General features: G+C 43.6%; 1 protein-coding gene across 6 annotated transcripts in view; it reads right to left on the bottom strand.

The window, feature by feature from the left end:
- Positions 1–17,436, bottom strand: part of MAP4K3 (mitogen-activated protein kinase kinase kinase kinase 3) — a 399,677-nt gene that overhangs the window by 136,929 nt on the left and 245,312 nt on the right. For all 6 annotated transcript variants that reach the window (XM_073557519.1, XM_073557520.1, XM_073557521.1 and 3 more), the window contains exon 7: positions 13,165–13,207. In XM_073557519.1, the coding sequence (XP_073413620.1) occupies positions 13,165–13,207 (43 nt within the window). The remainder of the gene's footprint in view (positions 1–13,164; positions 13,208–17,436) is intronic.

The raw sequence follows: 17,436 nt of genomic DNA, 5'->3' as shown, positions 1-17,436 counted from the left end.
GCTTCTCCCCCCAATTTGTTACTTAAACGACAGCTTTTCCCCCCTTAATGTCTAGACTTTATTGTGGGAGTCGTAAACCTAGGTGCCATTTTCTATACCCTTCTGCGCTAGAATAATGCTTAGCTAATAATCAGCTATGAACATCTGTTCTTCCAGGGACGTGCTCATTACCAACCCAAGACGCAGTACAATCTGCAAACAGCTACTCACATAGGAAGTGCTATAAATAAAATCAGGCAATGGAATGTATTGGCGTGACTCGGCAATAGACGGGAACAGGCAAGCATACACAATGTAACGGAAATTACTTCTACTCATTTTTCCCCCAATACCATATAATTCAGCTATTTTGTACTGGTATAACATTAAATAGTTCCTGCTTCTACAGTCACACCCAAAGCTGTCATACAAACGCACTTGCTGCCTCTCACATTGCTGCAGCGTTGGCTTGACATACACCATATTAACATGTAAGATATTGCCTACATTACGTTACTGTACAAGGAATATATTAGCAAAGTCTGAACAAGAAGTGTAAAGTAGAGCAGACGTCTGCAGACCCTGAAGCAGCAAAGAGAAGCACAGATATATGAGCGCAGGCAGCCTGCCCGAAAACTAAAAGATGACAGCAGACTACACACATTATTCACACATTTTCTAGTACAGTGCCGAAAAGAAGTATTTACAGCCCCCATTATTCCCCATGATTTATTCTATTTTTACATACTGGTCAACTATACTGCTCAAAAAAATAAAGGAAACACTAAAATACCACATCCTAGATATCTCTGAATGAAATATTCCAGTTGCACATTTTTATTCATTGCATAGTGGAATGTGTTCAGAACAATAAAACATAACAATTATCAATGTAAATCAAAATGAATATTCCATGGAGGTCTGGATTTGGAATGATACTCAAAATCAAAGTGGAAAATCAAATTACAGGCTGATCCAACTTCAGTGGAAATGCCTCCTGACAAGGAAAAGATGCTCAGTAGTGTGTGTGGCCTCCACGTGCCTATATAACCTCCCTACAACAACTGGGCATGCTCCTGATGAGGCGGCGGATGGTCTCCTGAGGGATCTCCTTCAAGACCTGGACTAAAGCCTCCACCATCTCCTGGCAGTCTGTGGTGCAACGTGACATTGATGGATGGAGCGAGACATGATGTACCAGATGTGCTCAATCGGATTCAGGTCTGGGGAATGGGCGGGCCAGTCCATAGCTTCAATGCCTTCATCTTGCAGGAACTGATGACACTCCAGCCACATGAGGTTTGGCAAGGAGGAACCCAGGGCCAACCGCACCAGCATATGGTCTCACAAAGGGTCCGAGGATCTCATCTCGGTACCTAATGGCAGTCAGGATAACTTTGGCGAGCACATGGAGGGCTGTGTGGCCCTCCAAAGAAATGCCACACCATTACTGACCCACTGTCAAACCGGTCATGCTGAAGGATGTTGCAGGCAGCAGATCGCTCTCCATGGCGTCTCCAGACTCTGTCACATGTGCTCAGTGAGAACCTGTTTCATCTGTGAAGAGCATAGGGCGCCAGAGACGAATTTGCTAATCCTGGTCTTCTGTGGCAAATGTCAAGCGTCCTGCATGGTGTTGGGCTGTGAGCAGAACCCCCATCTGTGGATGTCGGGCACTCAGACCATCCTCATGGAGTTGGTTTCTAACCGTTTATGCAGACACATTCACATTTGTGGCCTGCTGGAGGTCATTTTGCAGGGCTCTGGCAGTGTTCCTCCTATTCCTCCTTGCACAAAGGTGGAGGTAGTGGTCCTGCTGCTGGGTTGTTGCCCTCCTACGGCCCCCTCCTTGTCTCCTGGTGTACTGGCCTGTCTCCTGGTAGCACCTCCAGCCTCTGGACACTACGCTGACAGACACAGCAAACCTTCTTGCCACAGCTCGCATTGATGTGCCATCCTGGATGAGCTGTACTAACTGAGCCACTTGTGTGGGTTGTAGAGTCTGTCTCATACTACCACAAGTGTGAAAGCACAACCAAAATTCAAAAGTGACCAAAACATCAGTCAGAAAGCATTGGTACTGAGATGTGGTCTGTGGTCCCCACCTGCAGAACCACTTCTTTATTGAGTGTGTCTTGATAATTGCCAATAATTTACATCTGTTGTCTATTCCATTTGCACAACAGCATGTGAAATTGATTGTCAATCAATGCTGCTTCCTAAGTGGACAGTTTGATTTCACAGAAGTTTGATTTACTTGGAGTTGTATTCTGTTGTTTAAGTGTTCCCTTTATTTTTTTGAGCAGTGTACATTGCTTTACAAAAATGTAATGGAACACAAGGAACAACCCCATGTACATTCCAGAAATGTCTAATCTGGGAAAGCCCGCTAAATAGCACTCATCTCAAGTGAAAGAGAGAGACAGAAAGAGGCAGACAGCGAGAGAGAGGGAGACAGCGAGAGAGAGGGAGACAGCGAGAGAGAGGGAGACAGCGAGAGAGAGGGAGACAGCGAGAGAGAGGGAGACAGCGAGAGAGAGGGAGACAGCGAGAGAGAGGGAGACAGCGAGAGAGAGGGAGACAGCGAGAGAGAGGGAGACAGCGAGAGAGAGGGAGACAGCGAGAGAGAGGGAGACAGCGAGAGAGAGGGAGACAGCGAGAGAGAGGGAGACAGCGAGAGAGAGGGAGACTACCTGACCACTGATGGAAACATCTATATATTCGGAGCAGATACTGACTGTGACAACCCAGTGCACACCAACAGGATCAGCTACGACTGCACAGTTTATAAAAGTGGCAGAACACTGTTGAACCTATGCCGAAGCCTTGGACTTCATATCCTCAATGGCCGCACCAAGAGAGGCTTATTGGGAACACATACCCTAAACTCTGATGTATGCAGCAGTGTGATAGACTATGCCATCACAGATATGGACCCTACAAATATTGGCGCCCTTATAGTCACCCCACAAACACATCTGTCAGACCACAACCAACTGCTCCTATACATCAAATCCACAAACAAATCACCCTCACAAACCCCTTAAAAGACCGGCCTCTTTAGCTTGCCGACATCCTTCAAATGGTCCAAGATGTCATCCCCAAAATGTAAAGATGCCATCAACAGACCAGAGATCAAGGAGAAGCTCCAACGCTTCCATAATAACGTGTACAAACTTAGCCTAGAAAGAGTACATCTAGCGGTAAGAGACTTTAACGACATTCCCTATGCCATGGCAGAAATGTCCAACCTGAAAAGAAGCATCAACAAGAGGTCAAGTAAACAAAATCCCAACAGCTGGTTTGACAAAGAATGTAAGACCATACAGAAAGGCCCTAAGAATGGCCTCAAATAAAAAAACACAGAGACCCAAACAATCCCACTCTGAGAGAAGCCTACCACACCATACAACGAAATTACAAAGCCATCCTCAGAAAGAAAAAGCAACACCACATCTCCATCAAACTCCTCCAACTCCAAGATGCCCTTGAAGACAACAAATTTTGGGAACTGTGGAATCACCTTGGATCCAACCAGAAAAGCAACAGCCTCCACATCCAGAGCGGCAATATCTAGCTCCAGTACTTCGAGGACCTTTACAAAGACATCCCAAGTGAAGACCTGAACCCAGCACAAAAAGAGCTTATGAAAAAACTGAAAGATATGGAGGAAAAGTTCAAAGATTTCCAAAATTCTCTGGATACACCAATCACACTGACAGAAATAACAGAAAGGATCACACGGATAAAAGGTAAAAAAGCCAGCGGTCCAGACGGGATCCTCTCAGAAATGCTAAAATACAGCCCTCCAGACATCCAGGCTGCGATAACAAAACTATTTAATATTGTACTGCAAGCTGGCTGCGTCCCCAAAAACTGGAACCAAGGCCTCATAACCCCTATACACATCATCAAGAGACATGTCCACAATGCAAAGAACGGGGAGATATACACCTGTTTTGTGGACTTCGAGAAGGTCTTTGACTCATTGCGGCACCCAGGACTATTCCTAAAACTGCTGGGGAGCGGAATAGGAGGCAAAACATATGGTGTCATCTGAAGCTCCTACACTGAGAACAGTTGCAGCGGAAGGAGGACGGCCTATTTCTATCAGAGCTGAGGAGTGAGACAGGGCTGCAGCCTCAGTCCAACGCTCTTTAACATCTACATCAATGAGCTGGCGGTGGCCCTAGAGTCTTTCTCAGCACCAGGACACACCCTCCATAATAATAATAATAATAAATTTTATTTCTATAGCGCCGACATATTCCGCAGCACTTAACATTTCAGAGGGGATTTGTACAGACAATAGACATTACAGCATAACAATAATCACATAGATTATAAAAAATACCAAGAGGAATGAGGGCCTTGCTCGCAAGCTTACAGTCTATGAGGAAAGAGGTAGACACGAAAGGTGGGTGGTAACAGTTGCCCTGATTGTATGGACCAGCCATAATGTTAAGTGTGTAACAGTACAGACACAGAGGGCTAATGGATGCAAAAAGCATGTGGGAACATGATGCGGGGAACCTGGTTATGGTAAAACTTTTGGCTGTGCCACACAGGGATAGATTAGGTTAATGTTTTGAGGCGATAGGCCAGTCTGAATAAAAGCGTTTTCAGGGCATGCTTAAAATTGTGGGGATTGGGGACTAATCATATTGACCTGGGAAGTGCATTCCAAAGAATTGGCGCAGCACGTGTAAAGTCTTGGCGACGGGAGAGGGAGGTTCTGATTATTGAGGATGCTAACCTCAGGTCATCAGCAGAACGGAGGGCGCGGGTAGGGTGATATACTGAAACAAGGGAGGAGATGTAGGGTGGTGCTGAGCCATGGAGGGCTTTGTGGGTGAGGGTAATAAGTTTATACTGAATTCAGGAGTGGATCGGTAGCCAGTGCAATGACTGGCACAAGGTAGAGGCATTGGTGTAGCGATTGGTGAGGAATATGATCCTGGCTGAGGCATTCAAGACAGATTGGAGAGGGGAGAGTTTGGTAAGAGGGAGACCGATTAGAAGAGAGAATAGTCGAGACGAGAATGAATAAGAGAAACAGTAAGTTTTTCAATGACACCCAGGTGAAATTTCTGCTGTATGCTGATGACCTTGTGCTGTTATCACCAACCGAGAAAGGCCTCCAAGATCACCTGAAAATCCTAGAGACCTTCAGCAACACATGGGCACTGCAATCAACCAGAAGAAAACTAATATCATGGTGTTCCAGAAAAGAAAGCAGGAACCTACTGGCCATCCTACATTTATGATAGACAACTGTCCAATTACAGAAACCAACAAGTACATCCTACATGGGCCTAGAACTCAGCCAGTAAGGGAGATTCAGGCAAGCCATTAAGTTACAGACAAGGCATCCAAAGCCTTCTATGCCATCAGAAGATGCCTGCACCATCTCAAGGCACCAATAACCGTTTGGCTAAAAATCTTTGACTCCATCATTGCTCCAATCCTTGTGTACGACAGTGAGGTCTGGGGCCCAGTCTCATACCCAAACTGGTTAAAGTGGGACGCTGGGCCGACTGAAATATTCCACCTAGAGTTCTGCAAGCATCTTCTCCAAGTCCATCAGAGCACATGAAACAGCGCCTGCAAAGCAGAGGTGGGCAGATTCCCACTACACCTCGCAATCCAGAAGGCGCTGTCTTTCAAGGCTCATCTACAAAATAGTAGTCCTGGCTCCTACCATCACAAAGCCTTCCTACACCAGGAAGCCCCAGGAAGTCTCCCAACACAAAGTACCCAAAGCCAGCTTGACCAAGCCATTAACCTACAGGGCAAGACAAAAGGCGAAAGCCAGAAGAAGGTACACAAAGTCAAAGAGGAGTATCTCAGCATCTGGAGGAATGACATAAACAAATCCCAGAAACTGACGATATACCAGAACCTACAGAAGGAGTACAAACTGGCCCCATATCTAGAGAAACTAGAAAACCCCAAAGAGCGACATATCCTGAGCCGGTAGAGACTGAGCGCCCACAGCCTACTCAACAAAACCGGGCGGCACTGACAGAACTACCAGCCCAGAGAGAGCAGACTTTGAGAGCAGTGCCCCCAGGAGGCCGTGGAGGACAAAGCCACTCCCTGCTGAGGTGCCCCAAATACTCCGCAGTGAGGGACACTCACTTCAAGAGACTGATCTCCCCTCCCAGACTTCACCTCTATGGAGGAGGAAGAGAAACTGCTGATAACACTGGGGCAAGAGGAAAGTGCAGCGGCCATAGCAGCGGAATATGTCAGTTCCTGCCACAGACTAAGAGGAGGCTGATATGTCGTGGACTTCTATACCCCACTCTGGACATGTCCCTATCCCCCTACTAAGAGCCTGATGTCATGAACTTCTACATGCCCCCCCTACCCCCCCCATCCCCCTATTTTTACCATTTGCTTTGGTAATGCTAACATGTACTTAGTCCTGCGAGAGAGGGAGACAGCGAGAGATAGAGGGAGACAGAAAGAGACGGAGACAGAGAGAGAGAGGGAGAAAGAGAGGGAGACAGAGAGACAGAGAGAGAGAGGGAGACAGAGAGAGAAAGAGAGGGAGACAGAGAGACAGAGAGAGAGGGAGACAGAGAGAGAAAGAGAGGGAGACAGAGAGAGAAAGAGAGGGAGACAGCGAGAGAAAGAGAGGGAGACAGCGAGAGAGAGGGAGACAGCGAGAGAGAGGGAGACAGCGAGAGAGAGGGAGACAGCGAGAGAGAGGGAGACAGCGAAAGAGAGGGAGACAGCGAAAGAGAGGGAGACAGCGAGAGCGAGGGAGACAGCGAGAGAGAGCGAGGGAGACAGCGAGAGAGAGCGAGGGAGACAGCGAGAGAGAGCGAGGGAGACAGCGAGAGAGGGAGACAGATTTATTAAAATGAAGTATAGTACAAATATTTTGTTTCCTTATTAGCTCCAATCAGGAATTAATCCGCACAGCAAGAAAATGCATTCATTGTGCACATGCCTGTGTGAACTCCCGCCTAAGAGTGCATGCAGTATAAGAAGTTCTCCATAGACCGGGGTGCCACTCCAAAGCAATAGGCACAACAACTACACCAAAAAAGAAATACAGATGGCACTCACCGGTTAAAATCTTCTTTATTCTATTTCTTTAAAACATCGGCATAGGGAGGATGGGAGCAGGAGTGGAGATGACGACAGCTGTTTCGCGCTGCAGTGGCGCTTCTACCAGTACCATCCCTATGCCGACGTTTTAAAGAAATAGAATAAAGAAGATTTTAACTGGTGAGTGCCATCGGTATTTCTTTTTTGGTGAAGTTGTTTCCTTATTAGACCAATTAGCTTCTGATTATCAGCACCTCATACATTCCTCTGCATTATTGCATCTCTATTCATTATTCTCTTCCAAGCAGTTATAGATGGTGCCCTGTTATCTTTCCAATTCATTTTTTCTGTTTGTGCCCCCCAAAAAACTTGCAAGTTTACAAACTTCTTTTTTGAAAGTCTCCAATTATCTCATCAATTACCAATACATTGTCTTTAATACATACCGTAAACGCACAAATATTTACAATTAACAACCAATTTCATTCCACTATATTTCAAGTTAAGAGGGTTGAAAAATGAATGTGTCACCAAACAACTTGGTATCAATAGTCATGTGAAAGTTGACGGCACTGATTCCAGTGATTGGCTGCAGCGGTCATGTGAAAAACCACAGAAAAGCTAATAGGGAGTGGCAGCAGCTGGACAGCAAGTGCAAATGTAGGCAAGTGTTGCTTATTTTTAACATGAACCAATAATCAGCTCAGTGCTATTTTGTTGAGAACGCTCAGCTTGCACAGACATCTGCCTGGATCTAGACTTTTCAATACCAAACTTGAAAATAGTAAAATGATGCCAAGTTTATGCCGTCATGGTTAAAACAAGCTATCAAAAATACCGGAAGCTATGAACTGGCCTGCCTTCCAAACATGTCCAGGATTATGGGCTCCTGGTTTTTGCTACCTTATGTTAACCATGATGGAATAAATGTTAAGTATTATATGAATATCACGGCAAGTTTGGTGCAGGTTATTTTATGTTAAAGCAAAAGCGGCCTAGGCTATTTTTTTTATCAAGAAAATTAAATGAAATTTCTCATAGCCCTCAACTTGTTTAGCAATCACAATACTATTTACAGCTCTTCCAATAAGTTGTAGGATTTACTGCTACATTTGAAGTTTTAATTGTGCGAAAAAAAAACAAAAAAAAACACAAAACTGGAAATTATTTCATGAAGCTCCCTGGATTCAATGCCTTCTGCATCTCCTCATCTTTGTTGGCTATGCAGCTGCCTTGCTCGTTAAGCCACCACGAGTCATCCTAAGAAGATGGCCAAGTGTCCTTCAGACACCTCTGATGATCACTATGAAGAGCATTATTTTATCTCCCTTAAAAAGTACAGTTGAATTCAATGACGGCACAGAATGGCGCCTTTATTGACCCCCAGGGATATTCCCCCACTGCCCTGGTTGTAAGCTGTGTGGAGCAGTCATATCTGGTAGGTGGGAGATAAAGAAGATAATCGTTTTATAGGTTATGGCAGACTTGCATCTATTAAGCTCTGGCAAAAGAAGCTCCATCTATCATTTTTCGATAGCTTTGGTGATTCAGATTAAAAGGATTTATCAAACCATGTCAGTACCCCAACAACACAACGGGAAGGGCTTTTTACTAAAGGTCGTTAAATCCTAACACACTGGTCTGCAGACATTTACTTGGTTTATGATCCTTTTTTCCTTCACAATAAGAGTATTTTCTGTTTGTCAGGTATGTAGCTATAAATTGTCCTACTCATCAGGGTCTCCTTTCTCTGGGCACCTAAAGAGCATCTTGGCACCATCAGAATGTCTGCCAATCGGTTTAGTTTTTATAATTTGTAGCCCTGTAGTATTAAAGTAATTTTTACTAAAGTTTTTAACTATGGCATACTGATCATCTAAAATAAATATTTTATTTATATGTATAATTTATCACCCAAAATGAACAGTATCCAACCAATAGCGTAGAACTGTATGCTTTATTGAAAGAACACAATGACAGAATCACAGATTCAAAAAAAATATAAGACAAGAGTACTAAGAGTGAAGGTGGAGGAGTGTCAACACCCTGAACCAAAATAAATCTTTTTGGATAAGTCTCTATAAGCTTTCCACATCTCTCCGCTGTAATTTTTTCCCAATCCTTCATGCGAAACTGCTCCAGCTCCTTCAAGTAGATGGTTTCCTTTGGGAACAGCAATCTTCAAGTCTGACCACAGATTCTCAATTGAATTAAGGTTCTTGGCTTTGATTAGGCCACATGTTTTATTCCTCTGCAGCTCCTTCAGGGTTACCCTTGTCTCTGTGCTGCCTCTCTGATTAATGCCCTCCTTACCCAGACTGACAGTTTTGGTGGGCGGCCCTCTCTTGGCAGCTTTGTCGTAGTAGCATATTGTTTCTATTTGATGATAATGGATTTGATGGTGCTCCAGGGATCATCCAAGATTGGGATATTTTTTATAACCCAATCCTGACTTGTTCTTCTCAATAACTTTGTCCCTGACTTGTTTGGAGATGTCCTTGGTCTTCATGGTGTTGTTTGGTTAGTGGAGCCTCTTGCTTAATGGTGTTGTAGCCTCTGTGGCCTTTCAGAAAAGGTGACAGACCATGTTACACTTAGATTGCCCACAGGTGGACTTCCTTTCACCAAGAATGTGACTTATGAAGGTAATTGCTTCTACCAGACATTTTTAGTGGCTTCATAGCACATTGTGCGATAGAGTGAATACATATGCACATGCCAATTTTTTAGCTATTTGATCCCATAAATTTAATTAAATGCCTAGATTTTTCTGACTTCACTAACTTAGGGTACCGTTACACTTAGCGATGCACCAGCGATCCCGACAACGATATGGATCGCTGGTGCATCGCTAAGTGGTCGCTAGTGAGCTGCCACACACAGGCAGTTCTCACCAGCGACATAGCAGGGGTCGGGGGTCGCTACTTACCTGTCAGACGAGGCGATACTGACGTCCTCCCGCCCGCGTCCACGCGTCGCTCGTCGGCGCCACAGGAAGCCTAGGAGGAAGCGCCCGATGAGAAATGGTCCAGGACGTTCTCGCGCGACCAGCGATGAGCAGCGGGGGAGCCGGTCGGAGGTAAGTATTACATGTAGCAATATAGCTAGCAATATCGCTGCTACGTCACAAAATCGGTGACGTTACAGCGATATTGCTAGCGATATCGCTATGTGTAACGGGCCCTTTAGACTATTAAGTGCTGAACAAATCGGATTACAAAAACATTAAAACACAGATTGTAATGTAACAAAATAGGTAAAATGCCAGAGTGGAGGGTGAATACTTTAGCAAACCTCTTTCTATCTAAAAAGAAATGAATCAAAACTTAGGATGATAAGTAGTACATGATAGGGACAACAAGACTAATTGATGTTAATAATCTAGAATTAGCCAAATAGAAGTATAAAAAGTGCATGTGCCAGTAGAGCTCAAGAGACACCTAGAAATAAGATAGTAAAAGTAATAACCCAGAAATGTTGTCCCTACTTTGTACTTATCATCATCTTAGGTTCTGACGCTATATATCATTTTCCTCACATGTATTATATGGTTACTTGTGGTTCAGGGTGTTGACGCTCCTCCTCAGCCTCCATTTGTAGTATTCGGTTTTAACTTTTCTTACATGTTTTTATGTGTGGTTATGTCCATTACGTATTCTTTCAGTACAGCACAGTTTTTCTCCATTGGTTAGATACTGTTAATTTTATACAGATTTTTAGGTTTCACAGGTTTTCGTCTGTATTAATTATGCTTAAATGCCCATCGTATTTCTCTATTCCCTACAGTGGGCTATTTCTTTCCATAAAAGGTTCAACATTCATCACCTATCTACAGGATAATTAACAAATGTATCACGGCTGGGATCCCCACCGAACTCGAGAACAGTGGTCCCAATGTACCCGGTACACGTGGACTAATAGAGCTCACGTCTGACCATTGTGCCGCAGGGAAAATAAAGCATAACACAGCGCCGGCTGAAATAAATGCAATGCATGGACACTTTGGGAGAATTTAATACATTTATATTGTAAACTAAAAACCGCACATGTAACGAATAATGAAAAGGACAAAAGTCTGATTAGTTTTCAAAGCTGCTATTATTTCCTTGTAATAAGCATTCCGACAAGATAGTATAAATACAAGAAAATATACTTCACGGATAATTGCATGGATACTAAGCAAATATCATCTATTATTTTTCGAGAGCTTTGGTGATACAGATTAAAGGATTTATGAAACCATGTCAGAACCCAAACAACACAACGGGAAGGGCTTTTACTAAAGGTCTTTAAATAAATCCTCACAAACTGGTCTGCAGACATTTACTTAGTTTCTGATTTTCAGGCCCCCGAAATGTTGCAATAGGTGCGTGGCTGCACGCCCACTCGCTATCCATGATATCTCCATGAAAGGCTGGTTGTGTTACTTACCGGTGATTCCGGTTCTGAAAGCAGTTCTACGCAGCAATCATGTGCCCTGTATCCATGTAATTATCCAGGAAGAATATTTTTTTGTATTTATACTATGTTTATTACAAGTAAATAATAGCAGCTTTGAAAACCAATCGTCGTTTTCATTACACCTTGAATATGCGTTTTTTTTAGTATATGATTCATTTGGTTTTGAGGAGCCATTTTGCTGAACATATTGCGTCCCTTTTCCACTGCTTGTTTAAGAACTTAAAGGGAATCTGTCACCTATATTTTTGCCTATCAGCTGCCGGCACCGCCATCAGGGGTTTATCTACAGCATTCTGTAATGCTGTAGATAAGCCCCCGATGTAACCTTAAAGAGAAGAAAAAGGAGTTATATTATACTCACCCAGGAGCGGTCCGGATCCGGTTCGGGTCCCGAGGGAGTCATGGCCTGGTCTGGCGCCTCCCATCTTGTAGCGATGACATCCTCTTCTTTCCCGCCCGACGCGGCTTCTGCCGCAGGCGCACTCTGCTCTGACCTCAACAGGTCAGAGCAGTGCGCCTGCGCCAGAGCCGCGTCGGGCAGGAAAGAAGAGGACGTCATCGCTACAAGATGGGAGGTGCCGGACCAGACCGTGACTCCCTCCGGACCGCCCCTGGGTGAGTATAATATAACTCCTTTTTCTTATCTTTCAGGTTACAACAGGGGCTTATCTACAGCATTCTATAATGCTGTAGATAAGCCCCTGATGGCGGTTCCGGCAGCTTATAGGCCAAAAAATAGGTGACAGATTCCCTTTAATATTTGCCATTTTATACACTCATCCTATGCAACACCTGCTGGAATAAGGGTGGCTGCAGACTAGCGTATAAGAAATCGTCCGATTTTCATCCAGGAGGACAACTTTTCTGTAATTTACATCCAATTTTCATCCACGTGCAAATTTTTTTTGTCTGTGTGACATCTGTGTGCGATCCATAGTCACTAAGCTACCCTTAAAAAAGGTACATGATCAAATACAGTTTCCTAGGTTTATCCATAAATGTGCTGAAAAAAATCGAGTGGACAGCACCTCCAAAAATCATACAATGATCTAAAGCCACTGATCAGACTGTATGAAGCCCACTGACATGACACAGCAAACCTTGTAGTGGGTCCCTACCGCCCTAACGGAGCGGCGCCGACCACCGCCACAGCGGCCATGTACCAGCAGGGCAGATGGCCCGATGCCTTCAGATCGCGCCGCCCCACCAGTACGAAACCACAGCAACAATGGCTGCCACACAGCACCAACACCAAATGTAAGGAGCAATGAAACGCACCTCCATCAAGCTCTTCATTGAGAGCAAAAATGGACTTTATTTACCGTAATTTGCTGATAAACCTAAGTGAAATATTCCATTTCTCATGTCCTACCAAGTTCACTTACATAATCTCTACGGCGAGCTACGGGGGCTTCATAATCTCTACTGCGAGCTACGGGGCTTCATAATATCTACTGCGAGCTACGGGGGCTTCTGTGGGAATCCCCAACAGACCCATTTGCTTTAATGCAGTTGACGGAGTCATCCTGGCAGTATTCATCTTTTTCAGATGCACAATAACGATCACAGTTCAGGACAAAAGCTTTGAATAGCTTCTTTTGCTAACAAGATGTAATAATAATCAGCAAATTGACCAGATACAAGAAAAGAAAACGCACGTACCTAGCTTTACATGACCATTATCCGTCAGAAGAATGTTCGCCCCCTAAAAAAAAAAACAAAAAAAAAAAACAAATGCATTAAGAAATGAACAGTCATACGAAAGATCCAAATGTCAAAATAAGGTTTCATAATATACAGAAGAGCAGAGATCCATCTTACTTCAGGGAAAATTAGTCTGGTTACACTGACATTATAACGTGTTTGTTCACACCTATTAATCATAGAGCTACATGCAAACGCTTACAGGATTCTTGCCCTTATTCTTTCACTTCTAATCCAATCCAAAAACCAATATCCTTCTTTTTCATTCATTCTGCTTCGTCGCACTGTCATCATCTCCTGTACAAGCAAAAATGTGGTCGAGAAAACATTCCGTATGAAAATGTCAGAATGACTTGCATAGCGGCTCTACACACATCTGTAGTAATTACACCCCACTGCCCCCCAAGAACACAATGTTTACTTTGCTTTATGAAAAGGAAATAATTATTTGCAGTGGTAACAGATAGTGATGAGTGAACGTGCACGGATAAGGTGTTTTCCATGCTTGGGTGCACACTGAGTGTCTCGGCGTGCAACCGCAGGGAATAGAGTACATTATTCAAGCACACCGAAGACACTCGGATAGCACCCGAGCATGCTCAGATAACAATATATCCTAGCACGTTCAATCATCACTAGTAACAAAGATTAAAGACCTGTGAAATAAAAAAAAAATAGACCAAAAATGCTGGGAAGGCTCAACAGACCCTTCATCGACCATTAAATGCAGCTCGACATTGTTTAATTGAAAATAAGTATTTGTAATTAGTATTACGAATCATAAAAAAAGAGTCTTTTTTAGGAAAACAACAGCACTACCAAACCCCGAGGCTCCCAGTATGACTCAGTGGGGTCCATCGGTATGAGCCAGGGTTCACCACTGCATTGTGACTTGTTTGTAACAGAAATTACATTGCAGAGGTGGACAGCAGCTTCAATCCATTATTTCCCCGTGCACATATATTTGTAAATAACGTAGCTAATGGGAACTGCTGATTGCAACCACCAGGGGGCTAATCAGTATGCAGCTCTGTTGTGGCCAATAGAAGCAATATTCTGCTGTAAGCCGGACCTGAGGTTTTACTGTATGTGTGAGGAACAATGGCTTTTATAATAATAATAAACAGAGAAGCACAGTTCACAAGCAAAAAAAAGTTTTGCTGACTTTTTTTGCTGCATTTTTTCAGGATCCCAAAGTTGCGCTTTGCTTCCACCATACAAACATGAACAATGCAAGGTGTTCAGCCACCAAAGCAAGACGTACTGTATATACTCGGGTATAAGCCGAGATTTTCAGCCCATTTTTTGGGGCTGAAAGTCCCCCTCTCGGCTTATACGCAAGTCATATACGCCAGGGGGTCGGCGGGGAAGGGGGAGCGGGGGTGTCAGATCATACTTACCCCCCTGGCATGTCTCTGCAGCCCCCCCTTCTCCCATGGTCTCTTTTCCTTCCTTCAGCGGTCATGTGGTACCGCTCATTACAGTCATGAATATTTATTTATGACTTTAATGAGCGGTACCATGTGGCCACTGTAGGAAGGAAGGGAGACCGTGGGAGAAGCGTGGGGGGCTGCAGAGACCGCGCCAGGAGGGGGTAAGTATATGCAGTATTCACCTGTCCCCGTTCCAACGCTGCTCGTCGCTGTCTGCCGCATCCTCTGTCAGTGACCTTCTGGCAGCAGAGGGCGCAATGATGTGGTTAGTGCGCTGCGCACCCTCTGCCTGAGCAGTCACTGACGGAGGACACGCAGACAGCGGCGAGCAGCGATGGACCGGGGACAGGTGAATATCTCAGGTGCCGGGGCCCTGAGCCAGCAGTGACACTGGCATCTGGCCCCCAGCGACGGAGAGGTATGTCATTTTGTTTTTTTATTTGCAGCAGCGGCATCATATGGGGCATAATCTATGGAGCGTCTTATGGGAGCATATTCTATGGAACATTTTATGGGGGGCATTTTATTGTGGCCATAATCTATGGAGCATTTTATGGGGGCATAAGCTATGGTGCATCTTATGAGGGCATCATCTATGGGGCATCTTATGGGGGCATAATCTATGGAGCATTTTATGGGGGCATAATCTATGGAGCAGTTTATGGGGCATATTAGTCTATGGAGCATCTTATGGGGCCAGTATTAACCTTTGTGTAGCATTATATGGGATGTATTTTGTATGGAGCATCTTATGGGGCCATCATGAACTGTATGGAGCATTATATGGGGCTCCTGATTCAATATGGATATTCAAAAACATTTAACGTACTGATGTCTCAATTACTTTGACTTTTATTGGTATCTATTTTTATTTTTGAAATTTACCAGTAGCTGCTGCATTTTCCACCCTAGGCTTATACGCGAGTCAATAAGTTTTCCCGTTTTTTTGTGGCGAAATTAGGGGGCCGGCTTATACTAGGGTCGGCTTATACACGAGTATATACAGTATGTAAAATCATAAAACGTATTTGGAAACATGGGCAATTTAATCAAATTATTTAGTGGAAAAAGATTATGTCTGAAAAAAGTGACTATTCTAAACAAAAAAAGAGCATGCGCTCATGAAACAATACATAATTACAAATGTAACGAAAGCAGAGCATTTTGTAGGGCTGACACTGTTTCCTTTACACATTGGTTGGCCATTGAGTTGGTCAGGCATTGTTCAATTTCACATATTGGTCAGGCATTGTTTAGTTTCACACATTGGTAGGTCATTGAAATTCCCAGGCATTGTTTACTTTAACTTATAACTAATTTAATTAAATTCTACTAATCCTAACTGCCATCTCATGGGAGGCACCAAGGTATTTTGGTTAACACGGGAGAAAAATAACAAAAATTAATGTGCTTCACATCCTGCTGTACGTGCTTTTTTTCCACTAAAAACGCAACAAAAATTGATGGCAACACTTTTTGCTGCTTTTTTGCACTTATTCATTGTTTCTTATGGGTGAAAAAATGCTGCAAAAACACTGCAATAAGTAATATACTGCAGTTTGGGGGGGGAGCAGTTTTCCAATTAAGGCAATGTTTGCACGTTGCTTTTTTATGCAAATTTTCAGCTAATTCCACACTACCAGCAAAGTCTGAGATCTCCAAAATCTCATTCACACAGCATGTTTTTATTGTCCTCAGTATTTTGTGCAATATCTTGTTTGTATAAAAATGCAGCATGCCACTTTTTTCTTTTATACTTTTTTCACCCATTGAAAGCAAATCAGTTTTTGCTGCGTTTTTGGTGCCAAAACCTGATGAAGTAGAATCAGATTTCTTTTTAGGCACTTAACTTTGTCAGCATGCACAAGAGACAAATGTACCCTGACAAAACCGCAGGAAAAACACACCAAAAACTAAGCAAAAACCTGCTTTTTTGAAGCAAGTTTCTTACTGTAGGATAGGTCAACAATATCTGATTGGCGGGGGTGCCGGGTGTCAGATCTCGGCCAATGGGGTGCCGGGTATTGGACCCTGGATGATTAGACATTGGTCAATGGTGACCTATCCTAAGGACAGGTCATCAATGAAAATATAGTGGACAACATACTGGGTGCAGCAGTTGTGATACAATTAGAGCTTTTAGCTTGCAACAGAGCTGAGAAAGTTGCTCCCTCTCACACCACAGCTTCCCGTGCACATCGTTTATTGACAGCACGCTGCTTATGTGACGAGGTGGCGTGGTTGGACCAGGGCTCAAGTGAGCTGCAGTCCAGGCAGTGTTAATTCTCCTGCTGATAAAGCATTAATTTTATAGAAACAAAAGCACTGAACCTAATAAGTGATGCAAGGAGCCCCTAATTAATATTTAGGTAGCAAGTCAATATAAATTAAGAAAAAAAAACCTGACAAGTAATAGTCAGAAGGTGAATTAACAGTAGAAAATAACCCTCAGAGTTCTACAATGACTGAGCCAAACAAAGTAAAAGAGCATTTGGGTGACAGATGCTCCTTAGACATAGTTATGAAGAGCTTTTATTATCACTTTATCACGATTTTATGGTGCGTTGGCATAAAATAATTTCCAGAACAGATGACCTATAATTATTCGCATCTTAATTTGCTACTTTTCACGCCAAGTATAAGATAAGTTAACTAGTTCTTGAATTTCTCATTTGAATGGAAGAAAAGGCATCAATAAGAAACCAGTTAAGGGCCCCCCAAAAGCAGCAGCTTTTCTACCACTCTGCTATATCGACGGGGGTGACTGCCAATGCCATGCAGTTAAGCAGCAAGGAGC

Source organism: Dendrobates tinctorius, unplaced genomic scaffold, assembly GCF_039654945.1.
Source record: "Dendrobates tinctorius isolate UK_male_01 unplaced genomic scaffold, ASM3965494v1 ptg000250l, whole genome shotgun sequence".
NCBI classification, from domain to species: Eukaryota; Metazoa; Chordata; class Amphibia; order Anura; family Dendrobatidae; genus Dendrobates; species Dendrobates tinctorius.
The sequence above is the reverse complement of the archived record's forward strand: the minus strand, read 5'-3'. Positions and strand labels throughout refer to the sequence as shown.